Source organism: Emys orbicularis, chromosome 18, assembly GCF_028017835.1.
Source record: "Emys orbicularis isolate rEmyOrb1 chromosome 18, rEmyOrb1.hap1, whole genome shotgun sequence".
Taxonomy (NCBI): domain Eukaryota; kingdom Metazoa; phylum Chordata; order Testudines; family Emydidae; genus Emys; species Emys orbicularis.
Window position 1 is genome coordinate 17188935 of NC_088700.1, and position 18508 is coordinate 17207442.

General features: G+C 47.9%; 1 protein-coding gene across 1 annotated transcript in view; it reads right to left on the minus strand.

Moving 5' to 3' along the window:
* PAPPA (pappalysin 1) overlaps positions 1-18508 on the minus strand; it is a 231173-nt gene that overhangs the window by 45414 nt on the left and 167251 nt on the right. Inside the window, exon 15 of the mRNA XM_065418793.1 lies at positions 9051-9234. Within this exon, the coding sequence (XP_065274865.1) occupies positions 9051-9234 (184 nt within the window). The remainder of the gene's footprint in view (positions 1-9050; positions 9235-18508) is intronic.

The following is an 18508-nucleotide window of genomic DNA, read 5'->3' on the forward strand; positions in this document are numbered from 1 at the left end:
AAAGCTTTTTCCTATAGCACCAGCCCACTTCTCTTGTCTGACTCATGCAGCAGTTCTGCAGTCCTGCACTGGTGAGACCATGCTTGCTACTGCAAAGTGATGAACTGTGACATTACAAACAGCGGCTTCCATGACATCAGTGATTGAATTAGGTCTGAGTCATTCAACTTCCATCCTCCAGAAGCTCAGTGACAATGCCTATTAGTCACCATCTGTGACTGTGCAACAAATGATTTCTTTATCGCAGTGGTCCCCAAACTGTGGGGCATGCCCCCCCCCAAGAGGGAACAGAGGAAGGTTTGGGGGACATGAGGGGGGGCCCGGACCAGCCCCCACAGGGGGCGGGGAGAGAGCACCACGCAGCCCAGCTCTGGCTCCATCCACAGCTCCACTCGGCCCCTTCTTCTGCTCCCAGGCCAGCTCTGCCCTCATTTCCTCTCTGCCCCCGCCTCTAGCCCCAGTTCCTCCCCGATTCCCACTTCTGCCTTCAGCCCAAGCTCCTCTGCAATGGGGAGGGGGGTGTGGACAGATTCCATTATTGATGCGGGGAGCGACAGGAAAAGTTTGGGCACCACTGTTTTCAGGAGCGCCGCCAGCTTTTCTGCCGCCCTAGGTGGCGGAAGGTCCCGTCCCGAAATGCCACCCCCCACAGAGGCAGCGGAAGGTCCCGCCGCCGAAATACCGCCACGGTCGCCGCCCCCCAAATTGTAGTGCCCTAGGCGACCGCCTAGGTTGCCTAATGGGTTGCGCCGGCCTTGACTGTTTTACCGTATTGTTTTGATAGCTACACTCCAAAAGTACAATGATACTAGAGACCACAGCTGTGCAAACCAAGGGCCAGATCCTCAACTGGTGTCCATCCTCCACTGTGTTCACCAATTGAGGATCCGGTGACTTGTGACTTATTTTATTCTGCAGTGTTTAGTGTGACCATTTTCACCCTTTGTGGTGGACAAATTTGCAGCCCTTGAATTTGAATAAAATAGCGACTGTCACATTTAAAATTTAGCCCACTATTTCCTCCCCTAATTGTTTCCAATTAGATGCCACCTTCCTCTTGGAGAGGATCCCATGTTAGTGCAAAATAATAATAAAAAGACATTTTGATAAAAATAGGATGATTTATAACAACATGGGGAAACTCATGACTTTTGAGCAGGTTTATCTTTTACTATGGAAGCGTTGGTTGTGGCTACGTAGTTAAGGTTGAGCTGAGTTTTGTACTTAAAGCAGGAATTCAACAATTTTGTCATGAATGAAGAATTTGGTCTATCCTCCCACAAAATTAAGGGTATTTCATGCACCTCATCTGGAATGCAGAATTAGCAGTAACAGATGAGCTGACATCATACATACTAAAGAGCCTTGCATCTCTCGTGTACCTAAATATACAGTAACGTTAGGGATTAATTCAGTGTTGGTGAGTGACATGTCAACTCGCCTTCAAAGTTCTTTCAAGTTAGCAATGCCTTCCTGCTGTATTGACATGGAGCGGCGAACAGCAGAGGCTAACAGAGGGAGTTTGCCTGGGAGCTGTCCGAGAGGAGGTACGCTAAGTGCTGCATTAGGGGGGGCTGTGTTGGTGAGTATCTGAGTGTCTGCTGCTGGGACAGTTGGTCAGTTTGACCGTGTGCTTGATTGCTTGCTTGTTTGTTTGAAAAGTGTGAATTGGGAGTGCTTTGTTCCAGGTGGGCCTTGAGTGGGCCTGACTGGTATATAAGGGCAGTCAGCAGTGAACCAGCTGAGCGGCGAACAGCAGAGGCTAACAGAGGGAGTTTGCCCGGGAGTTCGCCTGGAGAGAGCTCACTGAGGCTTTCATCTGCAGGTTTCTCTGAGTAGTTCCTGCAACAGCTGAGGAAGCTCTTAAGAGGACAGGGATATGGAAGGTGAGCGATCAGCTGTTGTAACCTGCACAGGTTGTGCCATGTTTGTCTTTCTTCCACAGGACAGAAGCGACTTTGTCTGTACAAAGTGCAAGCTGGTCTCCATATTGGAAGAGAAGGTTCGAGGGCTGGAGAAACGAGTATCAACACTGCGTTGCATAAGGGAAAATGAAGATTTCCTGGACAGACGTCAGGAGATGCTTCTACGGCCACAATGTTCTGAAGATTCAGAGCAGGCACAGCAGGGACAGAAGGATTGTGAAGAGGTTTGGCAGCATGTGACTTCCAGAAGGAGAAAGAGGAGCGTCCATGCACCAGCAATGGAGATACAGGTGAGCAATCGTTTCCATGTTCTCTCCACAGGTACTAATGCGGAGAGTGGACTAGATGACCCATCTGAGGGAAGGGAGCAGAAGGAGACTCCACCGATTGGAAGGCAAAAGATGCACTGTCCTAGGGATGGGGGTTCCACGACCACCACTCCCAAGAGGAGGAGGAGGGTGGTGGTGGTCGGGGACTCCCTCCTCAGGGGGACTGAGTCATCTATCTGCCGCCCCGACCGAGAAAACCGAGAGGTCTGCTGCTTGCCAGGAGCTAGGATACACGATGTGACAGAGAGACTGCCAAGACTCATCAAGCCCTCGGATCGCTACCCCTTCCTGCTTCTCCATGTGGGCACCAATGATACTGCCAAGAATGACCTTGAGCGGATCACTGCAGACTACGTGGCTCTGGGAAGAAGGATAAAGGAGTTTGAGGCGCAAGTGGTGTTCTCGTCCATCCTCCCTGTGCAAGGAAAAGGCCTGGGTAGAGACCGTCGAATTGTGGAAGTCAACGAATGGCTACGCAGGTGGTGTCGGAGAGAAGGCTTTGGATTCTTCGACCATGGGATGGTGTTCCAAGAAGGAGGAGTGCTGGGCAGAGACGGGCTCCACCTAACGAAGAGAGGGAAGAGCATCTTCGCCAGCAGGCTGGCTAACCTAGTGAGGAGGGCTTTAAACTAGGTTCACCGGGGGAAGGAGACCAAAGCCCTGAGGTAAGTGGGGAAATGGGATCCTGGGAGGAAGCACAAGCAGGAGAGCGCAAGAGGGGAGGACTCCTGTCTCATGCTGAGAAAGAGGGACGATCGATGAGTTATCTTAAGTGCCTATACACAAATGCAAGAAGCCTGGGAAACAAGCAGGGAGAACTGGAAGTCCTGGCACAATCAGGGAACTATGATGCGATTGGAATAACAGAGACTTGGTGGGATAACTCACATGACTGGAGTACTGTCATGGATGGATATAAACTGTTCAGGAAGGACAGGCAGGGCAGAAAAGGTGGGGGAGTTGCGTTGTATGTAAGAGAGGAGTATGACTGCTCAGAGCTCCGATATGAAACTGCAGAAAAACCTGAGAGTCTCTGGATAAAGTTGAGAAGTGTGAGCAACAAGGGTGATGTCGTGGTTGGAGTCTGCTATAGACCACCAGACCAGGGGGATGAGGTGGATGAGGCTTTCTTCTGGCAACTAGCAGAAGTTGCTAGATCGCAGGCCCTGGTTCTCATGGGAGACTTTAATCACCCTGATATCTGCTGGGAGAGCAATACAGCGGTGCACAGACAATCCAGGAAGTTTTTGGAAAGTGTAGGGGACAATTTCCTGGTGCAAGTCCTGGAGGAACCAACTAGGGGCAGAGCTATTCTTGACCTGCTGCTCACAAACAGGGAAGAATTAGTAGGGGAAGCAAAAGTGGATGGGAACCTGGGAGGCAGTGACCATGAGATGGTCGAGTTCAGGATCCTGACACAAGGAAGAAAGGAGAGCAGCAGAATACGGACCCTGGACTTCAGAAAAGCAGACTTTGACTCCCTCAGGGAACAGATGGGCAGGATCCCCTGGGAGAATAACATGAAGGGCAAAGGGGTCCAGGAGAGCTGGCTGTATTTTAAAGAATCCTTATTGCGGTTGCAGGAAAAAAACATCCCGATGTGTAGAAAGAATAGTAAATATGGCAGGCGACCAGCTTGGCTAAACAGTGAAATCCTTGCTGAACTTAAACGCAAAAAAGAAGCTTACAAGAAGTGGAAGATTGGACAAATGACCAGGGAGGAGTATAAAACTATTGCTCAGGCATGCAGGAATGAAATCAGGAAGGCCAAATCACACTTGGAGTTGCAGCTAGCAAGAGATGTTAAGAGTAACAAGAAAGGTTTCTTCAGGTATGTTAGCAACAAGAAGAAAGTCAAGGAAAGTGTGGGCCCCTTACTGAATGTGGGAGGCAACCTAGTGACCGAGGATGTGGAAAAAGCTAATGTACTCAATGATTTTTTTGCCTCTGTCTTCACAAACAAGGTCAGCTCCCAGACTGCTGCACTGGGCAGCACAATATGGGGAGAAGGTGACCAGCCCTATGTGGAGAAAGAAGTGGTTCGGGACTATTTAGAAAAACTGGATGTGCACAAGTCCATGGGGCCGGATGCGCTGCATCCGAGGGTGCTAAAGGAGTTGGCGGATGAGATTGCAGAGCCATTAGCCATTATTTTTGAAAACTCATGGCGATCGGGGGAGGTCCCGGATGACTGGAAAAAGGCTAATGTAGTGCCCATCTTTAAAAAAGGGAAGAAGGAGGATCCGGGGAACTACAGGCCAGTCAGCCTCACCTCAGTCCCTGGAAAAATCATGGAACAGGTCCTCAAGGAATCAATTATGAAACACTTAGAGGAGAGGAAAGTGATCAGGAACAGTCAGCATGGATTCACCAAAGGGAAGTCGTGCCTGACTAACCTAATTGCCTTCTATGATGAGATAACTGGCTCTGTGGATGAGGGGAAAGCAGTGGATGTGTTATTCCTTGACTTTAGCAAAGCTTTTGACACAGTCTCCCACAGTATTCTTGCCGCCAAGTTAAAGAAATATGGGCTGGATGAATGGACTGTAAGGTGGATAGAAAGCTGGCTAGATCGTCGGGCTCAACGGGTAGTGATCAATGGCTCCATGTCTAGTTGGCAGCCGGTTTCAAGCGGAGTGCCCCAAGGGTCGGTCCTGGGGCCGGTTTTGTTTAATATCTTTATTAATGATCTGGAGGATGGTGTGGACTGCACTCTCAGCAAGTTTGCAGATGACACTAAACTAGGAGGCGTGGTAGATACACTAGAGGGTAGGGATCGGATACAGAGGGACCTAGACAAATTAGAGGATTGGGCCAAAAAAAACCTGATGAGGTTCAACAAGGATAAGTGCAGAGTCCTGCACTTAGGATGGAAGAATCCCATGCACTGCTACAGACTAGGGACCGAATGGCTAGGTAGCAGTTCTGCAGAAAAGGACCTAGGGGTCACAGTGGACGAGAAGCTGGATATGAGTCAACAGTGTGCTCTTGTTGCCAAGAAGGCTAACGGCATTTTGGGCTGTATAAGTAGGGGCATTGCCAGCAGATCGAGGAACGTGATCGTTCCCCTTTATTCGACATTGGTGAGGCCTCATCTGGAATACTGTGTCCAATTTTGGGCCCCACACTACAAGAAGGATGTGGAAAAATTGGAAAGAGTCCAGCGGAGGGCAACAAAAATGATTAGGGGTCTGGAGCACATGACTTATGAGGAGAGGCTGAGGGAACTGGGATTGTTTAGTCTCCAGAAGAGAAGAATGAGGGGGGATTTGATAGCAGCCTTCAACTACCTGAAGGGAGGTTCCAAAGAGGATGGAGTTCGGCTGTTCTCAGTGGTGGCAGATGACAGAACAAGGAGCAATGGTCTCAAGTTGCAGTGGGGGAGGTCCAGGTTGGATATTAGGAAACACTATTTCACTAGGAGGGTGGTGAAGCACTGGAATGCGTTACCTAGGGAGGTGGTGGAGTCTCCTTCCTTGGAGGTTTTTAAGGCCCGGCTTGACAAAGCCCTGGCTGGGATGATTTAGTTGGGAATTGGTCCTGCTTTGAGCAGGGGGTTGGACTAGATGACCTCTTGAGGTCCCTTCCAACCCTGATATTCTATGATTCTATGATTCTATGACAGGATCAGACCAGGCAGTGGTGAGAAGGGTAGAGATTGCAGTGGTGAGGACTCCAGAAGCAGCAGGAAGTTGGGATAGGCACTCATCAGGGAAAGGAAGGCAATAGCAGGAGGAAAGAAAGGAGCAGAATGTGTTACTTTAGGGAGTAACATTTAGTAGACCCAGGCAAGGAAGGCAGAAGAGAAGGGGACAGGGTGGGATTTGCTGAGAGCTGGGAAGGAGGATGGTAGCAGGAGAGAAGAGGATCAGGGGGAGGGATAGCTCAGTGGTTTGAGCATTGGCCTGCTAAACCCAGGGTTATGAGTTCAATCCTTGAGGGGGCCACTTAGGGATCTGGGGCAAAATCAGTACTTGGTCCTGCTAGTGAAGGCAGGGGGCTGGACTTGATGACCTTTCAGGGTCCCTTCCAGTTCTAGGAGATAAGTTATCTCCATATATTATTATTATTATTATAAAAGATCCCTCAGGGAATTGAGTATGCACCAATGGGAGGTGGGAGGCTGAAGTCTTCCGCTGCCATTAAAAATAAAGGGAAGGAGCATAAAGGGGAGACTGGAATAGGAAACAGAGGAGACATGGGAAAGAAGAAGACAGAGCAAGGAAACATGCCCCATTTGGGCACTGACAACATTTCAGGGGCCAGATCCTCAGCTGTGCTTCAATCAGTGTGTCCACTTAACTCTGGGATGTTCAAAAGCCCCGGGGACCATTATATTCAGTGCATCATCTTAGACCAGAGGTGGGCAAACTACGGCCCACGGGCCACATCCGGCCCGCGGGACCGTCCTGCCCAGTCCCCGAGCTCCCGGCCCGGGAAGCTAGCCCCCGGCCCCTCCCCCGCTGTTCCTCCTTCCCCACAGCCTCAGCTCACTCCGCCACCGGCGCAATGCTCTGGCAGTGGGGCTGTGAGCTCCTGGGGCAGCGCAGCTGCAGAGCCTGGCCTGACCCGGTCTCCGTGCTGCGTGATGGCAGTGGCTGTAGCGCCGCCAGCCACTGGTGCTCCAGGCAGCGCGGCAAGGGGGCAGGGAGCAGGGGGGGTTGGATAGAGGGCAGGGGAGTTCGGGGTGGTGGTCGGGGGTGGGGGTGTGGATAGGGGTCGGGGTGGGAACAGGGTTGAATGGGGGCAGGGGTCACGGGGGGGCAGTGAGGAAGGAGGGGGGGGTTGGATGGGGCGGTGGGGGGCAGTCAGGGGCAGGGGTTCCAGGGGCAGTCAGGGGACAGGGAGAAGGGGTGGTTGGATGGGGCAGGGGTCCCCAGGGGGGCTGTCAGGAATGAGAGGAGGGGTTGGATGGGGGGACGGGGGTAGGGTGACCAGACAGCAAGTGTGAAAAATCGGGACGGGGGTGGGGGGTAATAGGAGCCTATATAAGGAAAAGACCCCAAAATCGGAACTGTCCCTATAAAATCGGGACATCTGGTCACCCTAGGCGGGGGTCCGGGGGTGGTCAGGGGACAGAGAGCGGGGGGGTGTGTGTGGATGGGGCAGGGGTCCCAGAGGGGCCGTCAGGAAACGGGGGGGTTGGATGGGGCAGGAGTCCCGGGGTGGGGCGGGAGATCGGAGCTGGGGGCTGAGCCACAACCCCCTCCCCTAACCGGCCCTCCATACAATTTAGGAAACCCGATGCAGCCCTCAGGCCAAAAAGTTTGCCTGCCCCGTCTTAGATTATGAGATGAACTGGGCCAAAATCATAAGCTCTGAACTCTCCAAAGTTCAGATGCAGTGTTTTGATTGGGTTTCATCCAATGAAGTTCCTTAAAGTCTGAAGGGGTTTAGAGCTAGAATCCCCACTTGGGTCCACCCCTAATTACTGTGCTTGATGGGGGCAGGAAGGAAAAAGTAAAAGATGGAGCTGAGATCACATCTGGGACATCTGCTCCAGTGATCCATCTAGCAGCACCCCCCTCACAGGGGTGCGGACGCAAAGGCAGACCAAATGTACCTCAGTGAACAAGAGAGACGAATCCTGAGATTCCCCAATGTTCTATATTGACACAGGGTCAAATCTTGAAAGCTTCTGAACATCAGCAGTTCCTACCAAAGTTGGAAGGAGTTACAAGTGCTCAGCACCTCTTCAGGATTCAGCCCCTGCAGAACATTCTGGGTAACTTAGAAGGGTTTTTGGGGGTGTTTTTGTTCCTTTCACTGTTTACGTCTAACAGTCTTGCCATCTGCTCTGAGGAATCTCCTCTCCTTCCTCATTCCAGACAAAGCCCTCTGTACAGCTTCTGGCTGCGTGGCATGTGTGAGCCTGATGAAAACTTTTGAGGATTTCTTTAGATGGCAGTAATAATAATCAATGCCCAGAGGTTTCCTTTTGTCAGGCTGGATTGTGATATTTACTCACAATGAGTACCACTTTGCTAGTCTACTAGGAGTCAACGGGACCACTTGTGGAATAAGGTGCTATTCGACATGAGTAAAGGTTTCAGAAACTGGCCCTTGATTTGGACTCTCCTCACGTAGCTCAGAATGAACTAACAAAGCGCTCCCAGCTACATAAGTCACAGCTCTCCCAAGAGATGATGAAGAGACTCATGCTGGTGCTGGAGCAAAATTTTCAAAAGTGCCCGAGTGACTTAGGAGCCTATGTCCCATTTTCAAAAGTGACACAGGAATTTAGGAGCTTGAGTACCATTGAATTTCACTGAGATTTGGACTCCTAAGTTTCCATGTCATTTTAAAAAATGGGACTTAGGCTCCTAAGTAACTTAGGCATTTTGAAAATCCCACCCTATGTTTATAAACACCTTCCCCTGACTCTCCCCGCACACCCCAGGAAGAGATGTCAGCTTTACATTTCACTGATGGCATTAAACATCCTCTTCTCCCTCCCAGTGAGGGGAGCCAGCCTGAAGGAGTCACTGCTCTGATTCTATTTATTCCTATTACTTTTTAAAGTTTTGATTTCATGGAGGCAATTTTTGCTTTCATTATAGTTCCCAGCCCACAGTCATCAAGGGACAAGGTATTAAATAAACCCTCACAACATACAGGAAGAGGAGGGGAAATTAACTTCCAGCATCAATAAAACCTGGCGGGTAACTTTCTGCCCTCATTCTTTTTCATGCTTCAACCCCATGGAATAATAATAATAATAATAATAATAATAATAATGACTTGTCTGTGTCTTTTACAGACTGAACCTTAACTTGCGGCAAAATGCCCTCTGTACCTTTCAGCAGGGCCGGAGGTCGGCAACTGAAGGAGCATTTCTTTCCAAAGGTGGTACCCTCGCTGCAGTTGAACGTGGCTGGGTAGACATGGTACTGGTCTGGAATGCCACAGTCCACCGGTTCACAGGCCACCTGTTTGTTCCATTTCCCGTCCGTGCAAGTCATGGTGAGGCTGGACTCCAGCTGAAAGAGACACATGGCCAAAGACATGACAGCCAGCAGGGGAAAGATCAAACCTAAAAATAACCAAATAAGCTCCCAGTACCCACTAAGAGCCACCCACAGCCTAACCACTGCTCATGTTTGCTATCCTATCAGGTCTCACAAGCCAATCATCGAGCCTGATCATCAGCGCTTGGGTCGGAGGCTTCCAAAGAGCATCGAGATGTTAAGGAAATGGTGTCAGTGAGTCAATAGAAGATATTTTCCCCTCTGAGTTAGCACCAAACCAGGGCCCCCGAAGTGCTGTGTTGCTGGTGATGGGACTTCGAAGGGAAGTCCTAATAACCTGTGGTTGTTATAGAACCTTTGGTGATTTTTCTGCTACTAGGATGTTAACCCTTGTATCCGGCTGAATGTGAACTGCAGTTATTCCTGTTTGCCAACTTCAACTCACTCTCCAGTTTCCACCGGATGTGAATCTCTTCTTCACTTCCACTCCTTAGGTGCGGCTGTATGTGCTGTGAAACAGCCGCTGTGCCTGACCCAGGACAAGGCTGCAGATCAAGCTGTGAGGTGCTCTGGCACCCAAGGTCCAAGGTAAGGGAGGAATCCATTAGACTCATCCATTAGGGGGAGGGAGAGCTCAGTGGTTTGAGCATTAGCCTGCTAAATCCAGGGTTATGAGTTCAATCCTTGAGGGGGCCACTTAGGGATCGGGGGCAAAATCAGTACTTGGTCCTGCTAGTGAAAGTAGGGGGCTGGACTTGATGACCTTTCAGGGTCCCTTCCAGTTCTATGAGATGGGTATATCTCCATATATTAGGTATTGCACTTTGTGTTCCATTTCCTGGAGATGCTCACAGTTACTCTAATAACACTGTCATCCATTAACTGTGGCTATTATTATTTACTTGTACTACGGCAGGGCCTAGAGATGCCAAATGGAATCATGGCCCCACTGTGGTAAGAGACAAGGCAATATTTTTATCCCCATAATGGGGGAACAGAGGCACAGAAAGGTCACACCTGGCAAAGTGTGTACAGAGACTCTGTGGCAAAGCTGGAAATTCAACTCAGATCTCCTGAATGCCACCTAGTGCCTGGGCCACAAGACCATCCTTTAGTGGCTTGCAGGAATGTCCCGCAGAGATGAATCAGATATCCAGAAACCCTAGATAGCAGAGAAGATAGAAAGTGAGGGAGCCATCCTTCCATTGCTAAAACTATGAATTTACTACAAAGTACAGACAGGTAAGGGTGAAGACAACAGAACAAATAACACAGCCAATATTTTAATTTTTTTTAAAGCAACATGGTTAGAAACCAGTGAAGGCCAGTCCAAGAGTATGATTCCTTGCAGCAGAACATAGAGTGGGATGGAGAGGAGAAATAAGAGAGATGTAAGAGACCAAAAAGCAAGAGGTAGCTAGAGCAGGAAAGAAAAGATACCTGCAGAAATCTGCCTGAACTGTAGCAGTCCTGTCCCTCCAGGGGATATTTTTATTCAGGGCTGGCACAGTCACAGGAGAGTTGCAATGCCAAGCATTGATCTGGGTTTATAAAAGCAAGGGAAATTTTTCTAGCACACATCAAAGGGACCTGGAATTCCCTTTTGCCAAAACACCCTAATGGTTTCAACAGACGTTCGAACCTGTCTCCCTTTGATATATGGTTGTATTCAGAATGGAAAAAGCAGTCCCACAGACTGGAGACTTCCCAAGTGGGCACAAAACCCCTTTTCCAGGTCACCAAGTTTCTTTAAATAGGAAGCATTGTTGACCAAAACAAAACAAAACAAATTCCTATTGATCCAGAGCGTATCCACGGAGAGCCTAAGGCAAAGTAACATTATGGACATCACTTTCAGAGGATGTGTTTCCCAGGAACTTTATCCTCATTGCTTTCCAAATTGTCTGCACCATTTTTTAATTGCTTATAGACTACAGATAGAAAGTTACTTGGAGATGTCTGTACTACAGGAAAGTTGTTTTATGGTGTGAAACTCCATAGAAGAAAAGTGACAAGATGAATGTTCAGGTATGTAACATCCCCACGCACCCCTCTTGCCTGTTCTGGTCCAGTCCTTAGAGCAGAAGTAGAAATTGGGCATTTCTCAACCACTGAGATTTCCATTATTTTCACTGGACAACACAGAGGTTAATGAAGGAGTTCAGGGCCTGATTCAGAGGCTGAGTAACTCCAGCTCCCATTCCATGTCTCAGTCAGAGTGAGTGTTCAGGGCTTCTGAAAATTAGGCCTGTCACCTCTAAAGACCAGGGAGACATCACATGCAGTCTTCCCTGCTTTCCCAATGCAGCAGGTGGTTTTGCACTCCGGGCTGCGTGGCTCCATGGTGAGCGGAAGCCACTGTTTCCCATAAGAAACATTATTATTATCTGCTAATTTCCATAGAACCTGTGGCCATGGCTGCTCGGCACGTCAATTTCAGAGATTAAAACCCAAAATAAAAGCTGTTAATCACATGCCTAACCAAATACCTGCCTCTTGCACTGTGCCCTGAAGGGCACTAGACTCAGGCTCTGATAGAAGGCCCAGGGAAGCGAATCCCAAAGGAGCTGCTGGGTATGGGGTGTTCTAATTTAGTAACCAACTTCAAGAACTTCCCAGTTGACCTTTGCTTCTGGGAGAGGATATAGGGGAAGAGACAGCCTCTCCAATAGAATCATAGACATGTAGCCCTGGAAAGGACCTCGAGAGGTCATCAAGTCCTGGCCCCTGTGCTGTGGCAGGACCAAGAAAGCCTAGACTGTCCCTGACAGGTGTTTTTCCAACCTGTTCTTAAAAACGTCCAATGAGGGGGATTCCACAACCTCCCTGGGAAGCCTGTTCCACAGCTTAACTCCCCTTACAGTTAGAAAGTTTTTCCTAATATCTAACCTAAATCTCCCTTGCTGCAGATTAACCCCATTACTTCTTGTCCTAGTTTCAGAGAACAACTGATCACTGTCCACTTTATAACAGCCCTTAACATATTGGAAGAGTGTTATCAGGTCCCCGCTCGGCCTTCTTTTCTTAAGACTAAACATTCCCATTTTTCCCCCCCTTTCCTCAGAGGTCACATGTTTTAAGCCTTTCATCATTTTTGTTGCTCTCCTCTGGACTCGCTCCAATTTATCCTCATCTTTCCTAAAGTGCGGCACCCAGAACTGGACACAGGACTCAAGCTGAGGCCTCACTAGTACCCAGTAGAGCAGGACAATTATGCAGTGTAGCTTATACATGGTGCTCCTGAAAAGGATTAATGCGGCTCACAGGGGGTTAAATAACCCAACAAGCCACACCTGAGGGAGAGTTAGGCTTGATAAGGATGGAGTCCAGCTGAGCAGGGAGCAGGTGGGGCTAGTATAAAGCCAGGACGTATGCAACAGACAGGGGGCTGTAGTGTGGAAGCCTGCAGTCACTCTCTGGACTTACAGAGGGAACGGAGGAGACAGAAGCCCTGGGATCCTGGCCCTGAAGGATGGGTTTACCCACAAGGGTGGTGGAGCAGAAAACTTATGGGGTGGAGTAGGAAAAGGCTCAGGGAAACAGTAGCAAGTTTTGGGATGGTACAGACATTGGTCGCTGATTCAAGGATTCCTAAGCTGGAACCTGGAGTAGTGGGTGGGCCCGGGTTCTCTTACCAGCCATTGGGGAAGTTTTATTGCCTTGGATTGGAGGACTGCTGGGTAGGATACCTGATCAGCCAGTCCAGTAAGACTTTGACTCTCTGGAAGGGGAAAACACAGAGACCTGGCTGGAGGGCCTAGCCACGAAGAGGGAGTATCCTACCTCATAAAGAGGAAGCACTGCAACTCCTGGAACATGAAAAGAGCTATAGCGTGAGCAAGACACAGAAGGGGGCATCAGATTGGGCAGAGCTATTCCCCAGACACAGCTGCAAGGAGGCACCCCAGTGATGAGTAGTGTAACCCATGACAATCTCCCAGAATATTAGCCTTTTTTTCACAACTGCATCACATTGTTGAGTCGTATTCCATTTGTGATACACTATAACCCCCAGATCCTTTTCAGCAATCTGACCACCTTCCCATTTATCCCCCATTTTGTAGTTGTGCGTTTGATTTTTGTAAGTGTAGTACTTTGTGATTGTCTTTATTCAGTTTCATCTTGTTGATTTCAGACCAACTCTCCAATTTGTCAAGGTTGTTCTGAATTCCAATCCTGTCCTCCAAGTGCTTGCAACCCCTCCCAGCTTGGTGTCATCCACAAATTTTAGAAGCGTGCTCTCCACTCCATTATCCAAGTCATGAATAAAAATATTGAATAGTACTGGACCCAGGACTGAATCCTCCAGGACTCCACTAGATACACCCTCCCAATTTGACAGTGAATCAGTTATAACTATTCTTGGAGTACGGTATATCAACCAATTGTGCACCCACCTCAGAGTAATTTAATCTACATCACATTTCCCTAGTTCGCTTATGAGAATGTCACATGAGACTGTGTCAAAAGCCTTACTATAATCAAGGTATATCACGTCTATTGGTTCCCCACATCTAGTAGGCCAGTAAAGCTATCAAAGAAGAGAATTAGGTTAGTTTGGCTTGATTTGTTCTTCAAATTTATGCTGGCTATTCCTTATAATCCTATTACTCTCTAAGTGCTTACAAACTGATTGTTTAGCAATTTCTTCCAGGATCTTTCCAGGTATTTAAGTTAGGCTGAATGGTCTGTAATTCCCCAGGTCCTCTTTGTTCCCCATTTGAAAGATAGCTCCTATGTATGTTTACCCTTTTCCAGCCCTCTGGGACCTCACTCATCCTCCAGAAGTTCTCAAAGATAATCACTAACTAATTGCTTCCGCTAGTTCCTTAAGTATTATCTAAACATTCTTTAACCTGTTCTTTCCCTATTTTGGCTGGTGTTCCTTCCCCCTTGTTGTTAATATTAATTCTGCTGAGTATTTGGTCACCATTATCATTTTTAGTGAAGACTGAAGCCAAATGGGCATTAAACACCTCAGCCTTCTTGATGTCATCTGTTATTATCGCTCTTCCCCACTAAGCAGAGGATCTACACTTTCCTTTCTCTTTCTCTTGGCTCCTAATGTATTTAAAGAATCTTTTCATTAACCAGGCCCCAGACCAGTCAGAGGGTTAAAAACATGTTCTGAACACCTTGAACTGCTCCCACAAACAGGGAAATAATAGAGAAACTCGAGCCCAGGTGTTATACATTTATGCAGGCCCACTCAAGAGGTAGTCAAGTGCGCACGGCACTAGCTAGCAATTCCTGAAGGGCTTCAGCAGTAGTTGTGTTGTATATTAGTCCAATAGCATAGGGGCAACCAGCTGCAGCCTGGGGGAAATGGTAAGTGACTGGGTTATTGCCCTGTAGCTTAGAAGACACCACTTGTCAGCAGTGCACTTATTCTGCACGTATCGCTGCCTCTGTCCTGTATCCTGATATGGCATGATCATTCTCTGCTGTGTAACAGGAAAATTCAGTCTCTTGTTGCATTTGGCCCAAGGCTTCCCTCCAGTGGAACTTCCCCAGACCTGGAGGATCATCCTCTTCAGGATAAGAAGAACCACTAGAATACTTCAAACCCCTCAGCCAGTGCACATCCTAATCAAAAGACTGTTCCATTGTAGAAAAATAACGTATCAGAGTGTGCGATCATTGGCTTCTCAAGCAATATGTTCCCTAAATGGTATGGTGGGGGCTCTTGGTTTTCAAGGTCATTGATACTGCACTCTTTAAAGCATTCTGATCATCTACCATCGTCACTTTAATGAATACTGAAATGCACATACCTTTGTGGCAGAACATTACAGTCATGGCTTTCAGGAAAGGAAAGTGAAAGCTAACTTACTCGTTTCAATGTGCAGGGGAATTCAGATTGCCAGAGTTAGAGTAAATGTATCCAGGGAGCCAGCATTCACAGCCCTCTTTTTGCAAAATGTGCTAAAGGCTCTGTGAAGGCCACAGGTGGCCAGGACCTCATCCAAAAGATGGCAGATCCAGCGGCAGAGCATTCCTTAATTCCACAGTGGGTCATTAATCAGTGCTGCCTCAGAGGAAGCAGCACCACCCCCTGAATCATCAGCTGCATCATAGCCAGAAGCACCCATGCTTTCCCTTGCAGCTCTCCCATTAAAGTACTGACCTGGCCCAAGCCTGCTTAGCTGGTGAGACCTGTCAAGGCCACAGCCCAAGGCAGCACCTGTGCAGCACTTGGCTTTTGCCTGGGGTTTATTAGCTGTCACTTTGGGCACTTTGTGTTGCTCTGACTGACATCCCCAGCACCTGCTTCCCTCACTCCTCTGCCTTCCAAAATGAGCCTTATGTAGGGAGAGACTGAAAAAAAAGAAAGAAATACAGTCACCCAGTGTCTGGTGCAGATGAAAGGAACTAAAACTCAGCCAGTGTCATAAAAGTTGTTTCCTGGGACTTCTGACAGCTTGTGAGACTCCACGTCCCCGTCCCTCTGCCCGAGATCTGACTGCTCCTTCTTCAAGAGCCGTTTCACGTGTGAAGTTTCCTCTGCTTAAAAATGAACAGCTGTGTGCTCTCCTCTAAGTACTCTTCCACTGCTGCCCACTTACTGTGCCGCTAATTGAACCCACATGAACTGTGCTTTCTTTGCCTGGCATGATTGATGATGCCTTTGCACAACACTAAGGAGCTGCTGGGTTTTAAGTAATACCTCGCAACCGCAGCAGCAGCAGTGGCATCCAGAAGGAGAGATGACAACAAATAACCAAGCGACTGGGGCTTTTAGGGAAGGAAGGACAAAAAAAGGGATGGGGGAAGGGGGAGGAGGAGAAAGGTAATGAAAGAAGAAGAGAGGAGGGAGGAAAAGAAGAACAAGAGAGATGAAGATGGGAGGAAAAGAAAGGTGGGACAAAATGAAATATGGCTAGAGGAAGAAACGGATGTAATGGGTAATTTAAAACGGCCCTATGTGGGAAAAGGGGCATTGAGAATTTAGCCCCCATCAGCACACAGAGCTTCTTTTGTCGTCGATATGGTTAAGTGAGGTTGAGAGACAGTTACAGTAAATAGCCGTGCCACTGCTCCACTTCTGTTTACTCCGGGGTTCTCAAATGGGATCGGGACCCCTCAGGGGGTCGCAAGGTCATTACATGGGGGGTCGTGAGCTATCAGCCTCCACCCCCAACCCTGCTTTGCCTCCAGCATTTATAACAGTGTTAAATATATTAAAAAGTCTTTTTCATTTATAAGGGGGAGTCGCACTCAGAGGTTTGCTATGTGAAAAGGGTCACCAGGACAAAAGTTAGAGACCCACTGTGTTTACTGAACATGGCTTTGCTGTATTTGCCCTTAGATGCCCCCCTCCTCAATAGAGCACTTATTGAATGGAAAAGATTCAGAAAAGGGCAACAAAAATGATTAGGGGTATGGAACGGCTTCCGTATGAGGAGAGATTAATAAGACTGGGACTTTTCAGCTTGGAAAAGTGATGGCTAAGGGGAGATATGATTAAGGTCTATAAAATTATGACTGGTGTAGAGAAAGTAGATAAGGAAGTGTTGTTTATGCCTTCTCATAACACAAGAACTATGGGTCACCAAATGAAATGAATAGGCAGCAGGTTTAAAACAAACAAAAGGAAGTATTTCTTCACACAACGCACAGTCAACCTGTAGAACTCCTTGCCAGAGGATGTTGTGAAGGCCAAGACCATAACAGAGTTCAAAAAGAACTAGATAAGTTCATGGAGCATAGGTCCATCAATGGCTATTAGCCAGGATGGGCAGGAATGGTGTCCCAAGCCTCTATTTGCCAGAAGCTGGGAATGAGCAACAGGGGATGGATCACTTGATGATTACCTGTTGTGTTCATTCCCTCTGGGGCACCTGGCACTGGCCACTGTCGGTAGACAGGATACTGGGCTAGATGGACCTTTGGTCTGACCCAGTAGGGCCGTTCTTATGTTCTTATCTTCATGTCCCAGGAATGGGTAAGGACCGGGACTCAACACAGACCCAAAGGCTGAACAGTTTTTAGCCACTGAGATGGAGATTTTCAAAAGTGTTTAAGGGATGATAGAGATTGACTTTCAATGGTACTTGTGCTCCTAAATCTTTTTTTTTTTTTAAATCTGCCCTGGAATTCTCTCTGTTCAGTCCCTAAAAAAGCCTCACTCTGAAATGTCTATGAGAAATTCAGCTCTGGAGCTGAAATCAGGGTGTGATCATCAATCATTTTCATCAGTATGGCAGTCCTCACTGTCCCTCCCACCAAGAAGGCTATAGATATTTACAACTCTCTTTCAGATGCCTGATTTCCTTCCCTAGCCAACATTATGGAATACCAGCTTGTGCAAAACTGCTTTCCTTCTCCCTTTCTCCAGTTTCCTTCAGCTGAACACGAGGAGTATGTTTCCAGTTCTGCACAAAAACCACTGCAAATACAGAGATTCCATCCTAACCCAGGGCAAAAAAGTCCACTGGTTATTGATAGTCAACAATCCATACATCCCATTTTATTTCCAAACTACAGTCATCAGAAGAGAAACTGGAAGTTGGGAAGCAACTGAGGAAGGAAAAAAATAAATAAAAGGAATCTAAACCATGATAATTAAATTCCAGGATTTCTCAGAGATTTTATTTCTTGCGTGAAAATAACCCAAATTCCAGCCTGAAGCACCTGACTGCAATGAAATAAAGAACCCCTGTGCGGAGCATGGTGAGATCTCCTAAGCACGTGCATAACTTTAAGCATGTGCTTAAGTGCTTTGCCGAAGAGGGATGGACTTAAGCACATGCTTAACTCTGCTGAACTGGGGCCTCTACACTACAATGAATGCACAGAATATAACAAAGGCAGAGAACCTTTGGCCTAGGGTGGTGGGGGGTTTTTTTGTTTGTCTTTTTGCTCTTTGGGAGAGGATTGTTGAGAACAAAGTGTGGGGTGGATCAGGGTTCGGATAAGAGCATTGTGGCAGACAGTGAATCTCCTTGGCTAGTGGAATTAACATCTCACGTTGTGTCATATGAATCAGATCAAGTGCTGAATGCTCGGGGGCGGGGGAGGGGGGAGAAGCACACTTTGAAACCAGGGTTCTCTGATCAAAACCATACAGTAATAATTGGCTTCAATCTTCCCCATTAGGGACTTTACCCATTTAAGTGATATGGTGTTGGTGAAACAATTGTAGTTGTTTTATTTGGTTTGTGGATTCCTGTGTTCTCAATGTAAAGATCTAGTCCAACTATTTCCCTGGTCAGTCATTCAGGCTTGTTTGAGGCTTTGTTTTCTAGTCTGCAAAAATGCTCAGCTGGAGCTAGGGTTCTGGTGC